General features: G+C 45.1%; 1 protein-coding gene across 1 annotated transcript in view; it reads left to right on the top strand.

The window, feature by feature from the left end:
* The window catches only part of OTOA (otoancorin), a 98123-nt gene that overhangs the window by 29066 nt on the left and 47059 nt on the right, over positions 1–21998 (top strand). The window contains exons 14-16 of the mRNA XM_073646145.1: positions 11568–11783; positions 13178–13345; positions 20958–21098. Of these exons, the coding sequence (XP_073502246.1) occupies positions 11568–11783; positions 13178–13345; positions 20958–21098 (525 nt within the window). The remainder of the gene's footprint in view (positions 1–11567; positions 11784–13177; positions 13346–20957; positions 21099–21998) is intronic.

Genomic DNA, 21998 nt, shown 5'->3' with positions numbered 1-21998 from the left:
ATTGGTTTGAGGGTGATAGGGCGTTGTTCTTATCTTCTTGCAGCCATACAGGTTGCAGAACTCCTGGAAGACCTCCGCTTCGAAGGCTGGTCCTTGGTCTGTCAACACTTGGTCCGGGTACCCGTGTGGACAGCAGAAGTGCTGCTGGAAGGCTCTAGCTGCTGTTTGAGCCATTAAGTCCTTGACCGGGACCACCACCAGGAACCGGGAGTAATGATCTACGATTGTGAGGGCGTAGACATACCCAGATCTGCTTGGAGCCAGTTTCACATGGTCCAGGACTACCAGTTCCAGTGGCTGTCTGGTGATGATGGGCTGCAGGGGAGTCTTCTGGCTGGCTCGGTCTTTTCTTCTCAGGTGGCACGGGCCACAGTCTCTGCACCACCTCTCGATGGCTCCTCTCATGCCTACCCAGTAGAACCGTTCACGCAACAAGAACTCCACCTTCTTCCATCCGAAATGCCCTGCTCCGTTGTGGTATGCCTCCAGAACCATAGCCGCGTCTCGTCTTGGGACCACTACCTGCCAGGTCAACTCATGTGTTCGAGAGTTAACCATTCTCCGGCACAGCTTCTCCCTGTAGAGGAACAGCTTACTTTTCTCCTTCCACAGTTGCTTGGTCTCCTCCGGAGCATCTGGTCAAGACGGGCATCGGCCTGGGTCAGCATTTCCTTCACCAAATGGACTGCGGGATCACTGTCTTGCGTCTCCGCCCAGTTGTAGTGGGGCAAGGGATTGAACGTCACGGAGCGCCTGTCCTTCACACGGTGGGAATACAGGGTAATCCCATGACGGTGGAACGCAGGGAGCTCAACTTCTTCCAGATCTTCTGGATCTTCCCATACGTCCGGTAAGTTCGGCATTCTAGACATGGCATCCGCGTTGGCATTTGAGCGTCCTGCCCGGTATTTGATGGTGAATTCAAAGTTGGACAGGCAGGCCATCCATCTCTGTTCCAGGGCACCGAGCCTTGCCGTGTCCAGGTGTGTCAACGGGTTGTTATCCGTGTACACGGTGAATTTGGAGGAGGCAAGGTAATGCTTGAAACGTTCGGTCACTGCCCACACTACTGCCAGGAACTCCAGCTTGAATGAGCTATAATTCTCAGGGTTCCTCTCCGTGGGCCGTAGCTTTCGGCTGGCATAAGCGATTACCCGTTCTTTCCCTTGCTGGATCTGGGACAGTACGGCTCCTAGCCCGATGTTGCTTGCGTCCGTGTGGAGGATAAAGGGCTGGCTGTAGTCTGGATATGCCAGGATTTCATCCCCCGTGAGGGCCATCTTCAGCTGGCAGAAGGACTCCTCTTCCAGCTTTTCCCACCTAAAGGGCGGCTTCTGGTTTTTGGCTTTCCGAGATTGACCTATCAGGAGGTCCTGCATAGGGGCTGCCATTTTGGTGAAACCGGGAATGAATCTTCGGTAGTAGCCTACCAACCCGAGGAACTGCCGCACTTCCTTTATGCTGGAGGGTCTTGGCCAGTCCTTAATCACGGTGATCTTATCAGGGTCAGGAGCCACTCCGTCAACACTCACCACGTGTCCCAGGTATTGCACCTTTGGTTTCAGGAGGTGACACTTGGAGGGTTTCACCTTTAGGCCGTAGTTTGCCAGAGCTTCGAACACTTCCCCCAGGTGTTTCAGGTGGTCCTCGTAGGTCTTGGAATAGACGATGACATCGTCCAGGTATAACAGGACCGTCTCGAAGTTCCGGTGTCCCAGACAGCATTCCATCAACCGTTGGAAGGTTCCTGGTGCGTTGCAGAGCCCGAACGGCATACAGTTAAATTCGCTGAGACCCATCGGGGTGGTGAATGCGGTCTTCTCCCGGTCCGCCTCTGCTACAGGAACCTGCCAGTACCCGCTAGTGAGATCCAAAGTAGAGAAGAAGTTAGCAGATTTTAATGCAGCTAAGGACTCTTCTATCCTTGGTAAGGGCTACGCATCTTTGTGTGTGATACAGTTGACCTTCCTGTAGTCTACACACATTCTCATGGTGTTGTCTTTCTTTTTCACTAAGACTAGTGGAGCTGCCCAGGGGCTACAGCTGTCCCTGATTACCCCAGCCTCCTTCATGTCTCTAAGCATCCCCTTGGCGTGTTGGTAGTGTGCCGGGGGTACGGGTCGGTATCTCTCCTTTATGGGAGGATGGTCTCCCGTGGGGATGTGGTGTTCTACCCCCTTTACTCGCCCGAAGTCTAGCGGGTGTTTACTAAACACTCTCTCGTACTCTCGAACCAGCCAATAGACTCCCTGTTTCTGGTGTGAGGGAGTGGAGTCAGTACCCAAATGCAGTTGCTGACACCAGTCCTCCATTGGTTTCTTAGAGCCGTTACCTTCCTCTGGTTGAGATGGAGGCAAGGGTTCCACGGCCTGTACAGAGTTCTGATTGATGGTGAACAATTTGGCTGGCGTGGCATACCGGGGCAGGTGTACTTCTCTCTCCCCGATATTTATGATGCGAACGGGCACCCTCCCATGGCGTACATCGACCACCCCCCGTGCTGTCAAAATGGTGGGCCTACTGTCTGAGTAGACGGGTTCTACCATTGCTTGGTAGTCTCTACCTCTTAGACCAATAGCTGCCCGGCACCAAATCATCATCACACTTTTTGGGGGCATGGCAATAGGGAACGGGTCACACATTCTCACGCTACCTATCTCACCACCAGATAGTTCCACCTGTTGCCGCTTCATCAGTGCCCGGATCTCTTTTTGGAGCACACGCTGCTGGCCGGAACTGGCGTTCTTGGCAACCTGCTGTAAAATGAGAATCACCTCTGCAAGACAATTTTCAATCACATTAGTTCCCAAGGTTATTCTAGGGTGACTCTCATGACGGTCTATGTCCACTATAATCAGTCCTTGTGCCGCCAGTTCGACTTTACCGATCTTAATGGTCACCTCTTTGAATCCCACCTGCGGCACGGGCTGACCATTGCTGGCGATGATACTCAGGTCGTCATCTGGGTAGCGGGTTATGTCCGAGTCATTCCAGTACTGTTTAAAGAGCACGTACGGGATGGTGGTCACCTGTGACCCAGTGTCTAGTAGGGCACTCATAGGAATGCCATCCAGTACCACAGGCAAGATTGGACGTCCCCCTACGTATTTATCACGCCAGTTTGATGGGCCTGATGGTCTTATGCCTGGGGGTTGGCCCTCTACCCCAGGTTGTGCCCGTTTAAATGACAGTACCTTGCCACATGTCCGGGTTGATTGCAGCGGCGGCAGATGGGTCGTCCGTCCTCATTGTATCTGTCGCTGGGTCTTCCTCTGGCCGGTGGGGTCCTCCTCAGTCGGCGCCACGGGACGTCCTCCGGTCCAGATGCCAGCTGGATCTTTCCTGGAGAAGAGACCTGTAAAGACTGCACAGTTCTGGTTAGCGCGGCAACGCTCTTAGTCAGCTCTTGGACCTGATGGTGCAGGTCTGTACCTGGGTCACTCTTTAAAGCCTGCGCATCAGCTCCCACAGGCCCTGCAGACAAGGGCGCCGTCTCCTGGTGGTAAGTGATAGCAGGGGGCCTGTGGGTCACAGCGCCACCTGGTGCCGGTTCTCGGAGCACCCGGATGGCTCTGTCCTTGAACTGTGCAAAGTCCAGGTCAGGGTCCTGTAAGGCCATTGCCCGCAACTGGGTTCGGTGGGCATTGCACAGTAGACCCTTAATAAATTGTTCAGTCAACAGCTTATCTTCATTTCCCACGCTGTCAGGGTCTGCCTGCTTAATGGCTCTCAGGGCCTCTTGTAGGTTTAGAGCATAGTCTCTTATACTCTCATGTGCCCGCTGTTTACACCCGTAAAATCTGAGCTTTATTTCGGCTGAGGTGCGGGTATCAAATGTGTCTTTCAGCCGGGCTAGTATTTCTCTGACAGTCCTCTTCCTCCCAGGTGGCCAGGACTTTACCTCCCTTTGGGCTGCCCCGATTAATTGGGCCACCAGGATGCTCACTTTTTGCTCTTCTGTGAGGGGGTACACCTGGAAGAGGCTATCCAGTCTTTCTCTAAAGTCATTTAGAGTATGTGACTCCCCTGAGTACTGGGGTAGCCAGGTTGCCCCCGGGATATAGGGCACGGTGAATGGCATGACTGCTGCAGCGGTTGCGCTGGCGGTGGCTGTGGCAGTGGAGCTCCCCTCGGTATCCGGCATCCTCCTCCCCCCTAGTGGACCGTGGCCTACCTTGCGATGCTCTTCTTCCGTAGGCCGCGGCTCCGCAGTCGATCGTCGGGGTTGAGGACCTGGCGTCGCGCTCCGATGACGTCAGCGTCGCTCTTCCTCCCTTCCAGGACCTTGCGCAGCGTCAGAGCGTGGGGCGGAGCGTGGGGCGGAGCTTCGGATCTCGCGCGCTTTCGGCGTCCACGCCCCTCTTCTTCCCGTGCGGCGTCCCGAAGATGGCGTCCGAAGGCGGGAAGCAGCTGCGGATGGCGGGAAGAAGGCAGAAGACGGCGGGAAACGGTCCAAGATGGTGTCTGATGGCGGGAATCGGCTCCGGATGGCGGGAAACGACTCCGGACGGCGGGAAACTTCACCACAGGTAAGTATAAAAGTCTCTTTTTCAGGCACGCAGTACCCGGTGGTTGCGGGCACGAAATCCTGCCGACTACGCCAAAGTTGACGCGCCCCCTGGGCCTGTGTTGTGCAGGGGAACCCGGAACCGGGCCTGTTGTAGAATGCTGGGGGTTGTAGTCTCCGTGTGGCGGTGACCCGGTCCGTGCCCAGGGTGGTCAAACCAGTGGCAGTCTTAATGTATAGCAAATGTCCGACTACGCCACCCGTGGATTGCGGTCAGTGGGGACCGCCGCTGCGCTGCCGACCGCTGAGGCTGATGTTGTTTGCGCAGCCGAGTATGGGATAACTCCCCACGGGAGAAGTATTGCCTCAGGGCAGCTAATGTGAGAGATGATGGGAGTGATGGTGTGAGGGTCCCAGTGCTAATGGTGCTGGTGCGGCAAGGAATCACAGAGACGTGAGGTGCAGTTCAGGGTCTTTACTGATGGTACAAGGCAGACCCTCCCGGGAGTACTGGCTAGTATAAGGGGCCTGGTCAGTCTGCGAGCAAGCAGGAGTTCCCCTGGCCAGGTGGAGTTGTAGGCTTCCCCGTTTATCTGCACTCTTCCTGGCTACCTTGCTGTCAGCGGTTACAAGTAGCCCACGTCCCTGAGTATACCGTGTGGTGCTCACCCGTATGGCTGGTGACTTGGGGCCTTCTGTTAGCCTCCGCTCCTGGATGGCGGCGCTGGTCCCTTCTTTGTGACTGAGCCTCCGGGCTTCTATGGCCAGAGGACCTGGAATCCCCTGCCGGCTGGTTTCTGCTGCTGGGTATATATCAGTCCCCACAGCCTCGGACTCCTGTGTCCGGTTTTAATAACTTCAGCCAGGGCGAGCTATATCTCTGCTCACAGCCCCTGGCCTTCTGCCTCTGCTCCTACAGAGCTCCTGATGTATCTTTTCCTGTGTCTGGAACTTTACTCCAGGCTCTGACTGCTCTGCGTGTTCTGCAGGCTCTGTCTAACTTAATCCCGCCCCAGACCCAGTTTATAAGGGCAGATTCATACCCTCCCAGGTCTGGGTGGGCCGTGTTGCATGCTTAGGGCTCCTGACCAGAGAAACCTCCCACTTGCTCTCAGACATAATATCTCTATTACTGTGGCAACCAGACCCCTGGGGTGTCACAAAAACATGAGACAACTGGGAGTGGAAAGGACAACCAACTTGATCAATGAACGTTTCTTCTGGCCGTAAATGCAGAGAGATATTGAGAGGTACGTGACCAGGGAGTGTGGGTGTCAGAACGATAAACGTCCCAACACATCAACCCGGGCACCTTTGGTCAACATCCAAACTATGTATCCGTTTGAGATGGTCTCAAAAGACTTTCTACATCTTGAGACGTGCAAGGGTGGTTACGAATACATATTGGTGGTGATGGACCATTTTACTCGATTTGCTCAAGCATATGCCACCACCAATAAATCGGGTCGAACAGCGGCAGAGAAGATCTTCAATGATTTTGCTTTGAAGTTTGGGTTCCCTACGAGGTTACACCATGACCAAGGTAGGCAATTTGAGAACCAGCTCTTTGCCAAGCTAGGAAAGTACTGTAGAATTCAGAGATCCCACACAACACCCTATCACCCAGAGGGTAATGGACAAGTGGAATGTTTTAACCGGACATTAATGTCGATGTTTCACACTTTAACAGCTGACGAGAAGAAAGACTGGAAGAGTTCTTTGTCAAAAGTGGTACATGCCTATAACTGTACAAAGAGCGAGGCAACGGGTTACTCACCTTTCTTCCTATTGTATGGACGATCGCCAAGACTGCCAATCGACATCAAGTTCGATACTCCGGTGTCAGAGACTTACAGAACGTGTCCGGGGTACATTCGGAAATGGAAGGAACGGATGGCAGAGGCATACAACATAGTGTTCAAAGTGGTTACGCAAGGACAGAGCAAGAGTAAAGAGTACTATGATTGAAAATGTTATGGAGCAGAATTGGCACCGGGAAGCCGGGTGCTAGTCAAAAACGTACGTGAGAAAGGCGGTCCAGGAAAACTACGTTCGTACTGGGAACACAAAGTGTATGTGGTCGTAAGGAGGAAAGCTGATGACAGCCCAGTGTATGAAATCCAATTAGAAACGGGAGACAAGAAAACCAGAATAGTCCATCAGAATTTACTACTACCCTGTGATTATCTCCCACCACAACAAAACTTACCAGAAGTAGGCAGACATTGTCCGAGATCGACTAAGAGACCACCACAGACTGAAGCATCCGAAGATGGATAGTGACTTTGAAAGTTCTGATGGAGAAGAACACACCGTTGTATTTCTCGAACCGGCAAGGAGAGGGATGTACCATCATCAGGAGAGTGAACTAAGTCCTGAGGCTCCAGAGTTCGCACCAAGGAGAACAGATGAAGTCCAATTCAGATCTGATGATCGAACACCGGTCCCTGAAGAGACCAATCGACACTCAGGAGAAGTACAGGAACTTACAGAGGCAGCTCAAAGAGCATCTGAAGAAGTACAGGAAATGAGTGCGGCGGAAGAAACTCCTGTGACCGAAGAACCCGTGGTATCTGAGGAGCAACCCACCAGGAGGATGTCGACTCGAGAAGTGAGGAGGTCCGTGATGCTGACGAATGAGACACTTGGTGAACCGAGTCAAGTACCAAGGACTGTCCACTGGAAACAGGTATCTCTGCCTGCAACCAGGTAAGCCCACATGAGTGGTATTCACCACAGAGAGGCAGTATGGAAGATGTTGCCTGGTGGAAAGACTTGTTTTCATGCTTTGATTTTCCTTAAAAGACTTTGTAGAAACAAAGAACTGTTAAAGCAGATAAAGAGAAAGAGCTGGTTGAAGATGCACGAAAAGCTTCAGCTGAAGAGACGCTGATTGTTTTAATTGTGTTAATCGTTTATTTCTTACAGGCGTCCTACAAGAAAAATGTCGTAAGAATAATTTGTTATCAATGTTTATGAACGTTATACCAATTTGACAATGCCAATTTGTATATAAAGTTATACAACTTTCACCACTGTCTCAGAAGGAGGGAAGAGTGTGACATGCAGAAGTAGTGCTGTTGCTTTAAAAGCATTCAGCAACTACACTGTGTGCAGAATTATTAGGCAAGTTGTATTTTAGAGGATTATTTTTATTATTGATCAACAACTATGTTCTCAATCAACCCAAAAGACTCATAAATATCCAAGCTTAATATTTTTGGAAGTTGGAGTGTTTTTTTTTTAGATTTGGCTATCTTAGGAGAATATCTGTTTGTGCAGGTAACTATTACTGTGCAGAATTATTAGGCAACTTAATAAAAACCAAATATAATCCCATCTCACTTGTTTATTTTCACCAGGCAAACCAATATCAGTGCACAAAATTTAGAAATAAACATTTCTGACATGCAAAAACAAAAAAAATAGTGATCAGTATAGCCACCTTTCTTTATGATGATACTCAACAGCCTTCCATCCATAGATTCTGTCAGTTGCTTGATCTGTTTTCGATCAACATTGCGTGCAGCAGCCACCACAGCCTCCCAGACACTGTTCCGAGAAGTGTACTGTTTTCCCTCCCTGTAGATCTCACATTTTATGATGGACCACAGGTTCTCTATGGGGTTCAGATCAGGTGAACAAGTGGGCCATGTCATTATTTTTTCTTCTTTTAGACCTTTACTGGCCAGCCACGCTATGGAGTAGTTGGATGCATGTGATGGAGCACTGTCCTGCATGAAAATCAAGTTTTTCTTGAATGATACCGACTTCTTCCTGTACCACTGCTTGAAGAAGTGGTCTTCCAGAAACTGGCAGTAGGTCTGGGAGTTGAGCTTCACTCCATCCTCAAACCGAAAAGGTCCCACAAGTTCATCTTTGATGATACCAGCCCATACCAGTACCCCACCTCCACCTTGCTGGCGTCTGAGTCGGAGTGGAGCTCTCTGCCCTTTACTGATCCAGCCTCTGGCCCATCCATCTGGCCCATCAAGAGTCACTCATTTCATCAGTCCATAAAACCTTTGAAAAATCAGTCTTAAGATATTTCTTGGCCCATTCTTGATGTTTTATCTTATGTTTCTTGTTCAAAGGTGGTCGTGTTTCAGCCTTCCTTACCTTGGCCATGTCCCTGAGTATCGCACACCTTGTGCTTTTTGATACTCCAGTAACGTTGCAGCTCTGAAATATGGCAAAACTGGTGGCGAATGGCATCTTGGCAGCTTCACGCTTGATTTTCCTCAAGTCATAGGCAGTTATTTTGGCCAACACGCTTCTTGCGACTCTGTTGGCTATTTGCCATGAAACACTTGATTGTTTGGTGATCATGCTTCAAAAGTTTGGAAATTTCAAGACTGCTGCATCCCTCTGCAAGATATCTCACAATTTTGGACCTTTCAGAGCCCGTCAAATCTCTCTTCTGACCCATTTTGCCAAAGGGAAGGAAGTTGCCTAATAATTAAGCACACCTTATATATAGTGTTGATGTCATTAGTCAACACCCCTCCTCATTACAGAGATGCACATCACCAGATTTACTTAATGGTAGTTGGCTCTCAAGTCTATGCAGCTTGGAGTAGGACAACATGTATAAAAAGTATCATGTGATCAAAATACTCATTTGCCTAATAATTCTGCACACAGTGTATTAGAAGTAACACAATCACAGGAGACAGGAAGTGTTGTGCTCCAGAAGCATGCAGCAACTAGAGGGATTAACACAGTCTCAGGAGAAGGGAAGTGTTTTAGCAGAGCCGCGGGGTATTGTGGGGAAGTTTTCTACTGTCTGGCTGGAGCCGAAGAGAAAGGTGGTGTGTGATCTGTATCTCACAGAAGGCAACTGAACAGAATTCAGGTCAGGAGGGAAGCTAAACACTGGTCAGATAGACTTCCTGAGCTAACAGTGTAAAGTATTGTCAGCCAGGAAGATAAGGACTGGAAGGAATTGTGTCACAGGGATCATCTCCCTCATCAAACCCTCCCTCCTTCCATCTCCATGCAGGATAAAGAATGCTGTGTACAATTGAGTACTTGTGAAGGAAAAGCTTGTGGTTGTGTATGCATTAAAACTGTGCTGTACTGTGCTACAGGATAATAGACTGTGTACTGCTCTGCTACAAATGCGATTGTACTGTTATTCCTGGAGCCTGTTGCTCAAAGAGACATTTGCATTGCACTGGCCGTGCCTCATTAAATGTTACTGTTCTACCGTTTATGAAGACTCTTTCAAATGTGTCTGGTCAGCAACTGAATCTATCGTGTGCCTGAGAGAAGCTGCAGCCTATGGTCGCCGGGAATAACGGTTCGCTCAGGATTCCAAAGAATTTATGTAACCGGTCTCACCCCTATCTGAACTTAGGTGGCGTGGGTGTAACAGTAACTTCTTAATAACATTGTTTACTGTTGAAACTGGGATATCAAGGTCTTTGGAGTTGGCCATATAGCCTTTAAAGTCTTGTGTTTGCTAATAATAGCAGTTCTGATGTCCTCAGACAGCTCCTTTGACTTCACCATTGTGAAGGACACAGGACCTACCATGTGACTTTTTAAAACACTGAAGTCATCATTCATTTGCCTAATTCATGTCACATGGTCACCAACAATTAATCACAGGTGAATCTCTTTTGTGATTTACCACAGGTGAGTCAAAATGTGTTTCCATATTAAATTAATGTAAAGGGTGCCAATACCAGTGTCACAGCAAACTTTAGGTTTTTCTATTTTTCCCCGCCATTGTTTTTTGTTTAAAATTATTATTTATCACTTGTTCTTTTGTATTTAATACAAATACAATATTTTTCAAGCTGTTGTTATAAAAAATTCTAATTTACTGAGATAATGACTTTTGTGTTTTCATTGGCTGTAAGCCATAATCATCAACATTAACAGAAATAAACACTTGACTCTATATAATATATGAGTTTCACCTTTTGTATTGAAGAACTGAAATAAATTAACTTTTTGATGATATTCTAATTTAGTGAGATGCACCGGTATGTGACATGCAGAAGTAGTGCTGTTCCTTCAAAAGCATCCAGCAACTATAAGAATTAACACAATCACAGGAGACAGGAAGTGGTGTGCTTCAGAAGCATCCAGCAACTAGAGGGGTTAACACAGTCACAGGAGACAGGGAGTGGTTAGCAGAGCACCAGGGGGATTGTGGGGAACTTGTTTATTATTCTGGCAGCAGCCGAAAGGAGAAGTGGTGTGTGATTTGTATCTCACAGAAGTTCAGACAAGTGAACTGTAATGAACAAGATTCAAGTCAAGGGTGAAGCTGGGCTGAGGTCTGATACCCTGCACTGCTAGTTCAGGAAGTCTATCATTGGGCAGGAAGATAAGGACTGGAAGATATTGTGTCACAGGGATCATCTCCCTCATCAAACCCCACCCCCTCAATCTCACTGCAGGATAAAGAATGCTGTGTAAAGGAAAAGCCTGTTGTTGTGGGTGCATAGAAGTGTGCTGCTAAAGAGACTGTTGCTGTTATTGAAGCCTGTTGCTTTAAGAGACTTGATCTATACTGGACGTGCTGTTACATTATATTCTACTGACTATGACTGAGAAAGCTGCAACGTATGGTTGCCCTGAGTAACGATTCCCCCAGGATTCCAAGAATTCATGAAACCTGTCTCACCCCTATCTAAACCTAGCGGCGTGCATGTAACACATACAGTAGACAACAGGTGAGTTATCTTCAGCATCCTCTAGAGGGAGCTCAAGGGCTTACTGCATACTGTGTTATTAGTGAGTTCTATGTACAGTATAACGGTATGCAGTTAGCTCCTCAGCTCCCTCTAGTGGCTGCAGTAGCTAACTGGAATGCTATCTTCGTGCATTGGATTTAGAGCTCTGTATCATAAAAACAACATTATGATAAAAGGAGGAAATTCACTTGAAGGTTGTTTCCACCATAAATGACTGCATAGACTCCATAAATGAGTTTTCCTGTTACATGGGAAATAGGGAATCGATACTTGTCCCAATCATTGCTGTGGTCTAATTTCTTCTTTTGTTAAAATCAATATATATTCCAAACTAAAATTTTATTTTACAGTTGAAGTCTCAGTTCCTTCAAATAGCTATCCTAAACCAGACCCTGAATGAAAGCCTGGGCTCGCTCTCAGACGCCGTGGTTGGCCTGACCATATCAAAGCTTGAATCCTTATCTCCAGAAGCTGTGCAGCATGCCATCCTAACACTCCAACAAGTCTCAGGATGGACCAAGAGCCAGATAACAGTCCTTACAAAGAAGTTCCTCCACTCCGAGAAGGTAATGCGGATGTAGAAAGACATTACAGTGTGGCCAGAAAGACTTTCCAGCTGCTGTTAGTGCACTTTACATCTCTCAGAGCTTTACTATAGCCTGTAATGAACGTCTAGTGTGCAATAATAAAGGCTATAGATGATACAAACACAAATTAAGCCATATTGAAGCATAAAATGCAAAATAGACAGGTAACTTATAATGTGTACCAATTCTATAAGCTTACAAGTACGAGTGCTCCTTGAAGACTTTGGTCCTCAATGCAAATTTTTTAACAGGGTTCTAACCTACCATTACCATTTATAATTTTGGAGTCGTCCTATGGGACAGAAGTCACTTTGGTCTCCCCTAGACACCAAGGCCAGGTTGCAAGTGCTTCCTCTGCACTTCCTTCCCCTGCACTTCTTTTCACTGAACTTTCTTCCTCTGCACTTTCTTCCTCTGCACTTTCTTCCCCTGCACTTTCTTCTCCTGCACTTTCTTTCCCTGCACTTTCTTCTCCTGCACTTTCCTCCACTGCACTTTCCTCCACTGCACTTCTTTTCACTGGACTTTCTTCCTCTGCACTTTCTTCCCCTGCACTTCTTTTCACTGGACTTTCTTCCCCTGCACTTTTTTCCTCTGCACTTTCTTCCCCTGCACTTTCTTCCCCTGCACTTCTTTTCCCTGCACTTCTTTTCCCTGCACTTTCTTCCTCTGCACTTTCTTCCCCTGCACTTTCTTCCCCTGCACTTCTTTTCACTGTACTTTCTTCCCCTGCATTTTCTTCCTCTGCACTTTCTTCCTCTGCACTTCTTTTCCCCTGCACTTTCTTTTCCCCTGCACTTTCTTTCACTGCACTTTCCTCCACTGCACTTTCCTCCACTGCACTTTCCTCCACTGGACTTTCTTCCTCTGCACTTTCTTCCTCTGCACTTTCTTCCTCTGCACTTTCTTCCCCTGCACTTTCTTCCCCTGCACTTTCTTCCCCTGCACTTTCTTCTCTTTCACCTCCGGTTGCTACCTGTTTACAGGAGTCCATACACAAGAGATTTAGTCCGGACGGCAGCTATCTCCCTGGACTTCCCCTGTCAGAGGAGTGCTTGGCTCAGCCAAACCTTCATGTTTTTTTATGGGGAGAGGGGAGAAAGCCACTGCGAAACAGCTCTGGTGGCGGTTTGTCCTTCCAAAAGGACAAAAGGCGTTTCAATTCACCAATGTCATCTTTCAGAAGAGGGCCATACCCTTAGATTGGTGGACGTTCCTGCTGAAGACAGTGGGTTTGGTTGATGTATGGGGGCTTTAATGAGACGTCTCATTTCATAGTTGGCCATAGAAGCATTTGCTGTATTTTGTGGCTACCGTTATGGCATTTGGTATTGTTTTGGTTGTCTGCATCTGTTTTAATTCCTTATATACAGGTTTTAACGTATTCTAATGTAAGTCAACTGGGAGAACTGGTGTCAGGAGTCAGTGCAAATTCTTTTTATGAGATGAATTCCCTGGATCTTTTTATGGCACTAAAAAGCGGACTCTCCCAGCATGCAACATATTTTACTCCAGCACAACAAGAAAGCATCCTAAGTAAGGTAACCAGAGACCCATTAACTAATAGATGTAAGGAACTGACTTAAAGGGGTGTTCCATAGAATAGGTCATCAATATCAGATTTGTGGTGGTCCGACACCTGGCACACCCACCAATCAGCCCCGGCTGAGGCTGGATGTATACAAAGCGGAACATCACAGCTCCAGACACCATGTAGTGGCCGTTGCTGAGAATTGCATGGTCATATATGGTGGCACACATCATTTCTATGGGTCCATATTACTATTGTTTTACATCATATGATGCCTCAATCAGTCAGTGGTGCTCCTCTGGTTAGTAGTGGCTAATGACAGTGGTACTTGATTGTCCACCCTTTAACACTTAACTATTTAAATAGGTTTTACATTTTGTGCTGAATAATTGTTCTTTGTGTAGACATAAAATTACATATTCTGCTTGAATGTAGCCTCCATTAGGGGGAGCCCAGGCTCTTACTGCCTACTATTCATATAGTCAACCCTACAATAAAACAGTATACAGTACAGTAAGCACTCCCTGGGGGGCAGCCAAAATGTTATCATTGAACTCCATTAAAAAAAGACCTCCGACTCATATGACGAGATTAATCTACAGAGCGTTGATCAGAGGTGGTTTTAAAAAAAGGTTTATTTATTTTAAGGGGGAACCTGTCAGCTCGGAAAACGTTATTTACCTGCAGATATAGTGTTAACCACTGGTAAAAGCACTAGAAAAGTACCCGTCCCCAGTAATGGAAGTGGAGATGAATGGCAGCTGTAAGCAAGTACCAGCACTTGACTGACAGTTGACTCTGTAGCGATGCAAAGCCAATTGTGAGTCACATAGGAAAAAGACATTTCAATTCCTAAAATCGGAGAAAAAAATATTTTAAAGTGAGCCATCATAAAAAAAATAGTGACAATGTTTTTTTCAGATCACAATCTTTCTTAAAAAAATAATTAAATAAATAAAAATTATATATATATATATATATATATTTATATATATATATATATATATATATATATATATATATATATATATATAAAGTGGGGAAAAAAGTATTTAATCAGCCATCAATTGTGCAAGTTCTCCCACTTAATAAGATGGGAGAGGTCAGTAATTGACATCATAGGTAGACTTCAACTATGAGAGACAAAATGAGAAAACAAATCCTGAAAATCACATTGTCTGATTTGGAAAGAATTTTTTTTCTAATTTTGGTGGAAAATAAGTATTTGGTCAATTACAAAAGTTCATATCAATACTTTGTTATATATCCTTTGTTGGCAATGACAGAGGTGAAACGTTTTCTGTAAGTCTTCACAAGGTTGGCACACACTGTTGCTGGTATGTTGGCCCATTCCTCCATGCAGATCTCCTCTAGAGCAGTGATGTTTTGAGGCTGTCGCTGGGCAACACAGACTTTCAACTCCCTCCAAAGGTTTTCTATAGGGTTTAGATCTGGAGACTGGCTAGGCCACTCTAGGACCTTGAAATGCTTCTTACGAAGCCACTCCTTTGGTGCCCTGGCGGTGTGCTTTGGGATCATTGTCATGCTGAAAGACCCAGCCATGTTCCATCTTCAATGCCCTTGCTGATGAAAGGAGGTTTGCACCCAAAATCTCAGGATACATGGCCCCATTCATTCTTTCATGTACACGGATCAGTCGTCCTGGTCCCTTGGCAGAGAAACAGCACCAAATCATAACGTTGCCACCCCCATGCTTCACAGTAGGTATGGTGTTCTTTGGATGCAACTCAGCATTCTTTCTCCTCCAAACACGAAGAGGTGTGTTTCTACGAAACAGTTCTACTTTTGTTTCATCTGACCATATGACATTCTCCCAATACTCTTCTGGATCATCCAAATGCTCTCTAGCAAACTTCAGACGGGCCCGGACATGTAATGGCTTAAACAGGGGGACACATCTGGCACTGCAGGATCTGAGTTCCTGGCGGCGTAGTGTGTTACTGATGGTAGCCTGTGTAACGTTGGTCCCAGCTCTCTGCAGGTCAGTCACTAGGTCCCCCCGTGTGGTTCTGGGATTTTTGCTTACCATTCTTGAGATCATTTTGACCCCACGAGGTGAGATCTTGTGTGGAGCCCCAGATCGAGGAGATTATCAGTGGTCTTTTATGTCTTCCATTTTCTAATTATTGCTTCCACAGTTGATTTCTTCACACCAAGCTGCTTGCCTATTGCAGATTCAGTCTTCCCAGCCTGGTGCAGGGCTACAATTTTGTTTCTGGTGTCCTTCGACAGCTCTTTGGTCTTCACCATAGTGGAGTTTGGAGTGTGACTGTTTGAGGTTGTGGACAGGTGTCTTTTATACTGATAACAAGTTCAGTGGAGGACAGAGGAGCCTCTTAAAGAAGAAGTTAAAGGTCTGTGAGAGCCAGAAATCTTGCTTGTTTGTAACTGACCAAATACTTATTTTCCACCAACATTTGAAAAAAATTTCTTTCCAAATCAGACAATGTGATTTTCAGGATTTGTTTTCTCATTTTGTCTCTCATAGTTGAGGTCTACCTATTCCCCACTGTATGTATATGTATATATATATACAGTACAGACCAAAAGTTTGGACACACCTTATCATTTAAAGATTTTTCTGTATTTTCATGACTATGAAAATTGTACATTCACACTGAAGGCATCAAAACTATGAATTAACACACGTGGAATTATATACTTAACAAAAAAGTGTGAAACAACTGAAAATATGTCTTATATTCTAGGTTCTTCAAAGTAGCCACCTTTTGCTTTGATGACTGCTTTGCGATTTGAGATCTTTGGTTCCAACCACCGTGTCTTTGTGCGATGCAGAAAAGGTGAACGGATGAACTCTACATGCCTGGTTCCCACCGTGAAGCATGAAGGAGGAGGTGTGATGGTGTGGGGATGCTTTGCTGGGGATACTGTTGGGGATTTATTCAAAATTGAAGGCATGCCTTCAATTTTGAATAAATCCCCAACAGTGTCACCAGCAAAGCATGCCCACACCATCACACCTCCTCCTCCATGCTTCACGGTGGGAACCAGGCATGTAGCGTCCATCCTTCACCTTTTCAGCGTCGCACAAAGACACGGTGGTTGGAACCAAAGATCTCAGATTTGGACTCATCAGACCAAAGCACAGATTTCCACTGGTCTAATGTCCATTCCTTGTGTTCCTTAGCCCAAACAAGTCTCTTCTGCTTATTGCCTGTCCTTAGCAGTGGTTTCCTAGCAGCTATTTCACCATGAAGGCCTGCTGCACAAAGTCTCCTCTTAACAGTTGTTGTAAAGATGTGTCTGCTGTTAGAACTCTGTGTGGCATTGACTTGGTCTCTAATCTGAGCTGCTGTTAACCTGCGATTTCTGAGGCTGGTGACTTGGATAAACGTATCCTCAGAAGCAGAGGTGACTCTTGGTCTTCCTTTCCTGGGGCGGTCCTCATATGAGCCAGTTTCTTTGTAGCGCTTGATGGTTTTTGCAACTGCACTTGGGGACACATTCAAAGTTTGTCCAATTTTTTGGACTGACTGACCTTCATTTCTTAAAGTAATGATGGCCACTCGTTTTTATTTACTTAGCTGCTTTTTTCTTGCCATACTACAAATTATAACAGTCTATTCAGTAGGACTATCAGCTGTGTATCCACCAGACTTCTGCACAACACAACTGATGGTTCCAACCCCATTTATAAGACAAGAAATCCCACTTATTAAACCTGACAAGGGCACACCTGTGAAGTGAAAACCATTTCCGGTGACTACCTCTTGAAGCTCATCAAGAGAATGCCAAGAGTGGGCAAAGCAGTCATCAAAGCAAAAGGTGGCTACTTTGAAGAACTTAGAATATAAGACATATTTTCAGTTGTTTCACACTTTTTTGTTAAGTATATAATTCCACATGTGTTAATTCATAGTTTTGATGCATTCAGTGTGAATGTACAATTTTCAAAGTCATGAAAATACAGAGGGGCAATTTTAGACTTATACTTCTTGTTTTATCAACAAGAGTTTTCATCAGGCTCCTTATCTTCAGAGGCAGGATTAAAGTGACAGGTAATGCCTCTATACACAGCTGGTAACTCAGAATCCACCAATCATAACAGATGATGTCACAGCTCCCCTGCTCCCCTTCCCTTCACAATGATCTTTGCACACGCTCATTAGCTGCTTCAATGCAAAAGATAGGATTGGCGTCTGAGCATTTTGGCTAATGTATGTGTATTATTTCCTGACACAACAGGAAGTTAGTCAAAAAAATTAGCAGCCAGTGTAAAAATTGCAAGATTTCTATTTTACATTTTTAATATAGATAGTGATATGTAAAAAATATGTTAAAAAATTGACAAAAATATTAAAAAAATACATTTAATGCAAAAAAAATGTATTTAAGTAATAGGTCATTTCTAATGATACTATCATTCTGAGCTATTTTGTAGCTATTAGTTATTTCTATAACCTTTTGCGTTTTATTATAAAAGATTAGAGACACTTTTAGATATTGCTTCAAGTACCTAAGTAGGATGTTTCTCAGCAGGCGGACTTCATACTACACAGTTTGACCTCTTACTAAATCAATCTAAAAAGCTTTTTCATATTGATCTTAAAATAAACTACATGACTAATATGCCGCAGGCCAGATAAAGTATTTTATCCTAAAGATAACTTTGTTTTTTTCCAACATAAGTGAGTCCTTAAAAGAATCTGCTGACAACCTAATGTCTATGGAGACAGGCAGATGCCAATGACTTACAGTGGTGGCCAAAAGTATTGGCACCCCTGCAATTCTGTCAGATAATACTCAGTTTCTTCCTGAAAATGATTGCAATCACAAATTCTTTGGTATTATTATCTTAATTTAATTTGCTTGCAAGGAAAAAAACACAAAAGAGAATGAAGCAAAAATCAAATCATTGATCATTTCACACAAAACTTCAAAAATGGGCCAGACAAAAGTATTGGCACCCTCAGCCTAATACTTGGTTGCACAACCTTTAGCCAAAATAACTGCGAACAACCGCTTCCGGTAACCATCAATGAGTTTCTTACAATGCTCTGCTGGAATTGTAGACCATTCTTCTTTGGCAAACTGCTCCAGGTCCCTGATATTTGAAGGGTGCCTTCTCCAAGCTGCCATTTTGAGATCTCTCCACAGGTGTTCTATGGGATTCAGGTCTGGACTCATTGCTGGCCACCTTAGAAGTCTCCAGTGCTTTCTCTCAAACCATTTTATAGTGCTTTTGGAAGTGTGTTTTGGGTCATTGTCCTGCTGGAAGACCCATGACCTCTGAGGGAGACCCAGCTTTCTCACACTGGGCCCTACATTATGCTGCAAAATTTATTGGTAGTCTTCAGACTTCATAATGCCATGTACACGGTCAAGCAGTCCAGTGCCAAAGGCAGCAAAGCAACCCCAAAACATCAGGGAACCTCCGCCATATTTGACTGTAGGGACTGTGTTCTTTTCTTTGAATGCCTCTTTTTTTTTCCTGTACACTCTATGTTGATGCTTTTTGCCAAAAAGCTCTACTTTTGTCTCATCTGACCAGAGAACATTCTTCCAAAACGTTTTAGGCTTTCTCAGGTAAGTTTTGGCAAACTCCAGCCTGGCTTTTTTATGTCTCGGGGTAAGAAGTGGGGTCTTCCTGGGTATCCTACCATACAGTCCCTTTTCATTCAGACGCCGACGGATAGTACGGGTTGACACTGTTGTACCCTCGGACTGCAGGGCAGCTTGAACTTGTTTGGATGTTAGTTGAGGTTCTTTATCCACCATCCGCACAATCTTGCGTTGAAATCGCTCGTCAATTTTTATTTTCCGTCCACATCTAGGGAGGTTAGCCACAGTGCCATGGGCTTTAAACTTCTTGATGACAATGCGCACGGAAGACACAGGAACATTCAGGTCTTTGGAGATGGACTTGTAGCCTTGAGATTGCTCATGCTTCCTCACAATTTGGTTTCTCAAGTCCTCAGACAGTTCTTTGGTCTTCTTTCTTTTCTCCATGCTCAATGTGGTACACACAAGGACACAGGACAGAGGTTGAGTCAACTTTAATCCATGTTAACTGGCTGCAAGTGTGATTTAGTTATTGCCAACACCTGTTAGGTGCCACAGGTAAGTTACAGGTGCTGTTAATTACACGAATTAGAGAAGCATCACATGATTTTTCAAACAGTGCCAATACTTTTGTCCACCACCTTTTTTAGGTTTGGTGTGGAATTGTATCCAATTTGGCTTTAGGACAATTCTTTTTATGTTTTTCATTGAAGACAAATTAAATGAAGATAATAATACCAAAGAATTTGTGATTGCAATCATTTTCAGGAAGAAACTGAGTATTATCTGACAGAATTGCAGGGCTGCCAATACTTTTGGCCACCACTGTACACTGGGAAAAATGAGGATCGGGTTGGATTTCAATCCTCTCTTTCCATAATGATTTAAAAGTACCAGTTTGATGGTGGCCTGTATTCTGTATGCAGACTGCTGTAAGGAAAAGGGTTAGAGACCAGTGGGGTTTAGTTTACTCAGAAGTCCTAAGAGCAACTGTGAAAACAGAATTAAAGGGGTTGTCCAGGATTTGAAAAACATAGGTAATTTCTTCCAGAAACAGTGCCACACCAGGTTGTGTGTGGTATTACAGCTTAGCTCCATTGAAGTACTGTAAATAAGGTTGCAGCCATTGTTCTTTTAATCCCGGAAAGATCATTTAGCTGTAATATTTTTTCTAGTATCCTGGCTTAGAAAACACATTTTCAAGTACCCTATTGAGATATTAGTGAAGGTGCAAAATTCAGAAAGGTATCTGCAAAGAGGTACAATCTCTGACTTTGGGGTGCCTAGCATGCCAATGCATTAGACAGATAGCCAGCTGATTTCATGTGAACTAAACAATGCGGTGGCAATGTAGGAATCCCCAGAGATTACAGTCATCATCTAAAGCAGTACAACCCTTTAAAGAGGACTTGTCACTTGCCATAAATATTTAATTGTTTTACCTGTTATAAATGCCCCTGTTCTCTTGAATCTGGCGTTGTTTTTCTTTCGTTCCTGCGCCTCTCCATCACTGAGATATAGCCCAGTCTTACCTGTATAGAAATCTAGGCTTGTTAGCGAATTGGGTGTGGTTCTCAAGAAAACACCCACAGAAGAGTTGTGAACCACACCCTATTGGCTGACAAATCTCATTTACACATAGAGAAAAGAGGGCCATATCTCAGGAACAGAGAGGGGTAGGAACAAAAGAAAAACAATGTCGGATTCAGCAGAACAGTGGCATTTACACTGGGGGAAAAAAATAACATTTATGGCAAGTGACAGGTCCCCTTTAAATTGCTACTTATATATTATTTCAATTGTAGTTTTACTAGCGGTTACATCCTGATAAAAAAAAGTTTATTGAAACCTTATATTCAGTTCATCCCATACAATGTAGAAGCATAATGGTTAGAACATACATTGATATCACGCTGTATCTTCAGAAGGTATCAGCTCCACATCATCTGGCGGTTTTATGACGCAGAATTACAGAATAGCTATATTGTTCTCTATCCTGACATTTAGAACAATGCCATAAAATGCCGTGGACGTAGCACAATCATGTTATATTTCCTCGCTGTGTTCCCTCTAATTAGCTGATGTCGTCTGGAGAATTCCTGAGCGTTCTGTCGGACATGAATGGAGCCTTCTTTAAACAAGTGTCTCTCTCGCAACTCTTAGCACAAAGGAAGGTGGATGCTGCTGAATTAAGTGACAAAAAGATGAGACCGAGTCAGGTAATTATGTGTTTCACCCAAACGCCCTTCAGCCATGAGACGCTATTTAGGCAGCAAGTTGAAGCAGCGTACGGTGGGCAACGCCGGAGTCTCCTGGGAGCGAGGCGGCATTCATTGTCCCCAGGTGCCTTCATTGATGAAGCTTTGTAGATAAATCTCATGTAACCAGGTATTCCTCATAAATGGGTTAGTAGTTTCATTCAAGAAATCGCCTGAGTTATCAGTCACTACTCCACAAAAAGCAGCATTCTGTAATCCCATGTGGTCATTAATTACATGGGCTTTTAGAGAGACCCCGACACTTGATCAGAGACCACCATAGCATCACTACTACTTTATATCAATGGGGAATGGATTTATAAAGATGTATTTCTTTACCCTAGTAATGGTTGAAAAGTCTTGGGGGCAGAGCCACCATCCCGAATAGTCATGGAGTCCAGTCTTCACACCCTCCTTCCTAGCTTGATAGACACCTATATGTCCTCCAAGTCTTGACTTCGCCATTGCCTTGTACTTCGTACTCATTCGCAGTGCCAAGGTGACTTCAAGGCAACAGTGCAACTTAGACTTTGGTTGTCCTAAGGGACCTACACAAATTACTGGAAAGGGTAATTAATGTCCCTTTTTTCCATTGGCCAGGAGGAGTTAAATGGGGCGACCTATTGTCTCTACTGCTCCAGTCGTGGCCATGGGAGACCAAGAATGGACCAAACACTTAAGTCCCCTATTGTCTTAATGAGTGGGAGTCTCACCCCAAATCGATCAATCATCACCTATCCAGCAGATGATATTTATATGGAATAATGGAATAACCTCTTTAAGGACTTACAACATGTATTATTTCTTGCTGTAGAATAAATGTGTTTCAGGGATATTTTCTATGACTAACCATATGCTTCC

Source organism: Phyllobates terribilis, unplaced genomic scaffold, assembly GCF_046119375.1.
Source record: "Phyllobates terribilis strain yellow unplaced genomic scaffold, ASM4611937v1 Scaffold_9__5_contigs__length_417890890, whole genome shotgun sequence".
NCBI lineage: Eukaryota > Metazoa > Chordata > Amphibia > Anura > Dendrobatidae > Phyllobates > Phyllobates terribilis.
The sequence above is the reverse complement of the archived record's forward strand: the minus strand, read 5'-3'. Positions and strand labels throughout refer to the sequence as shown.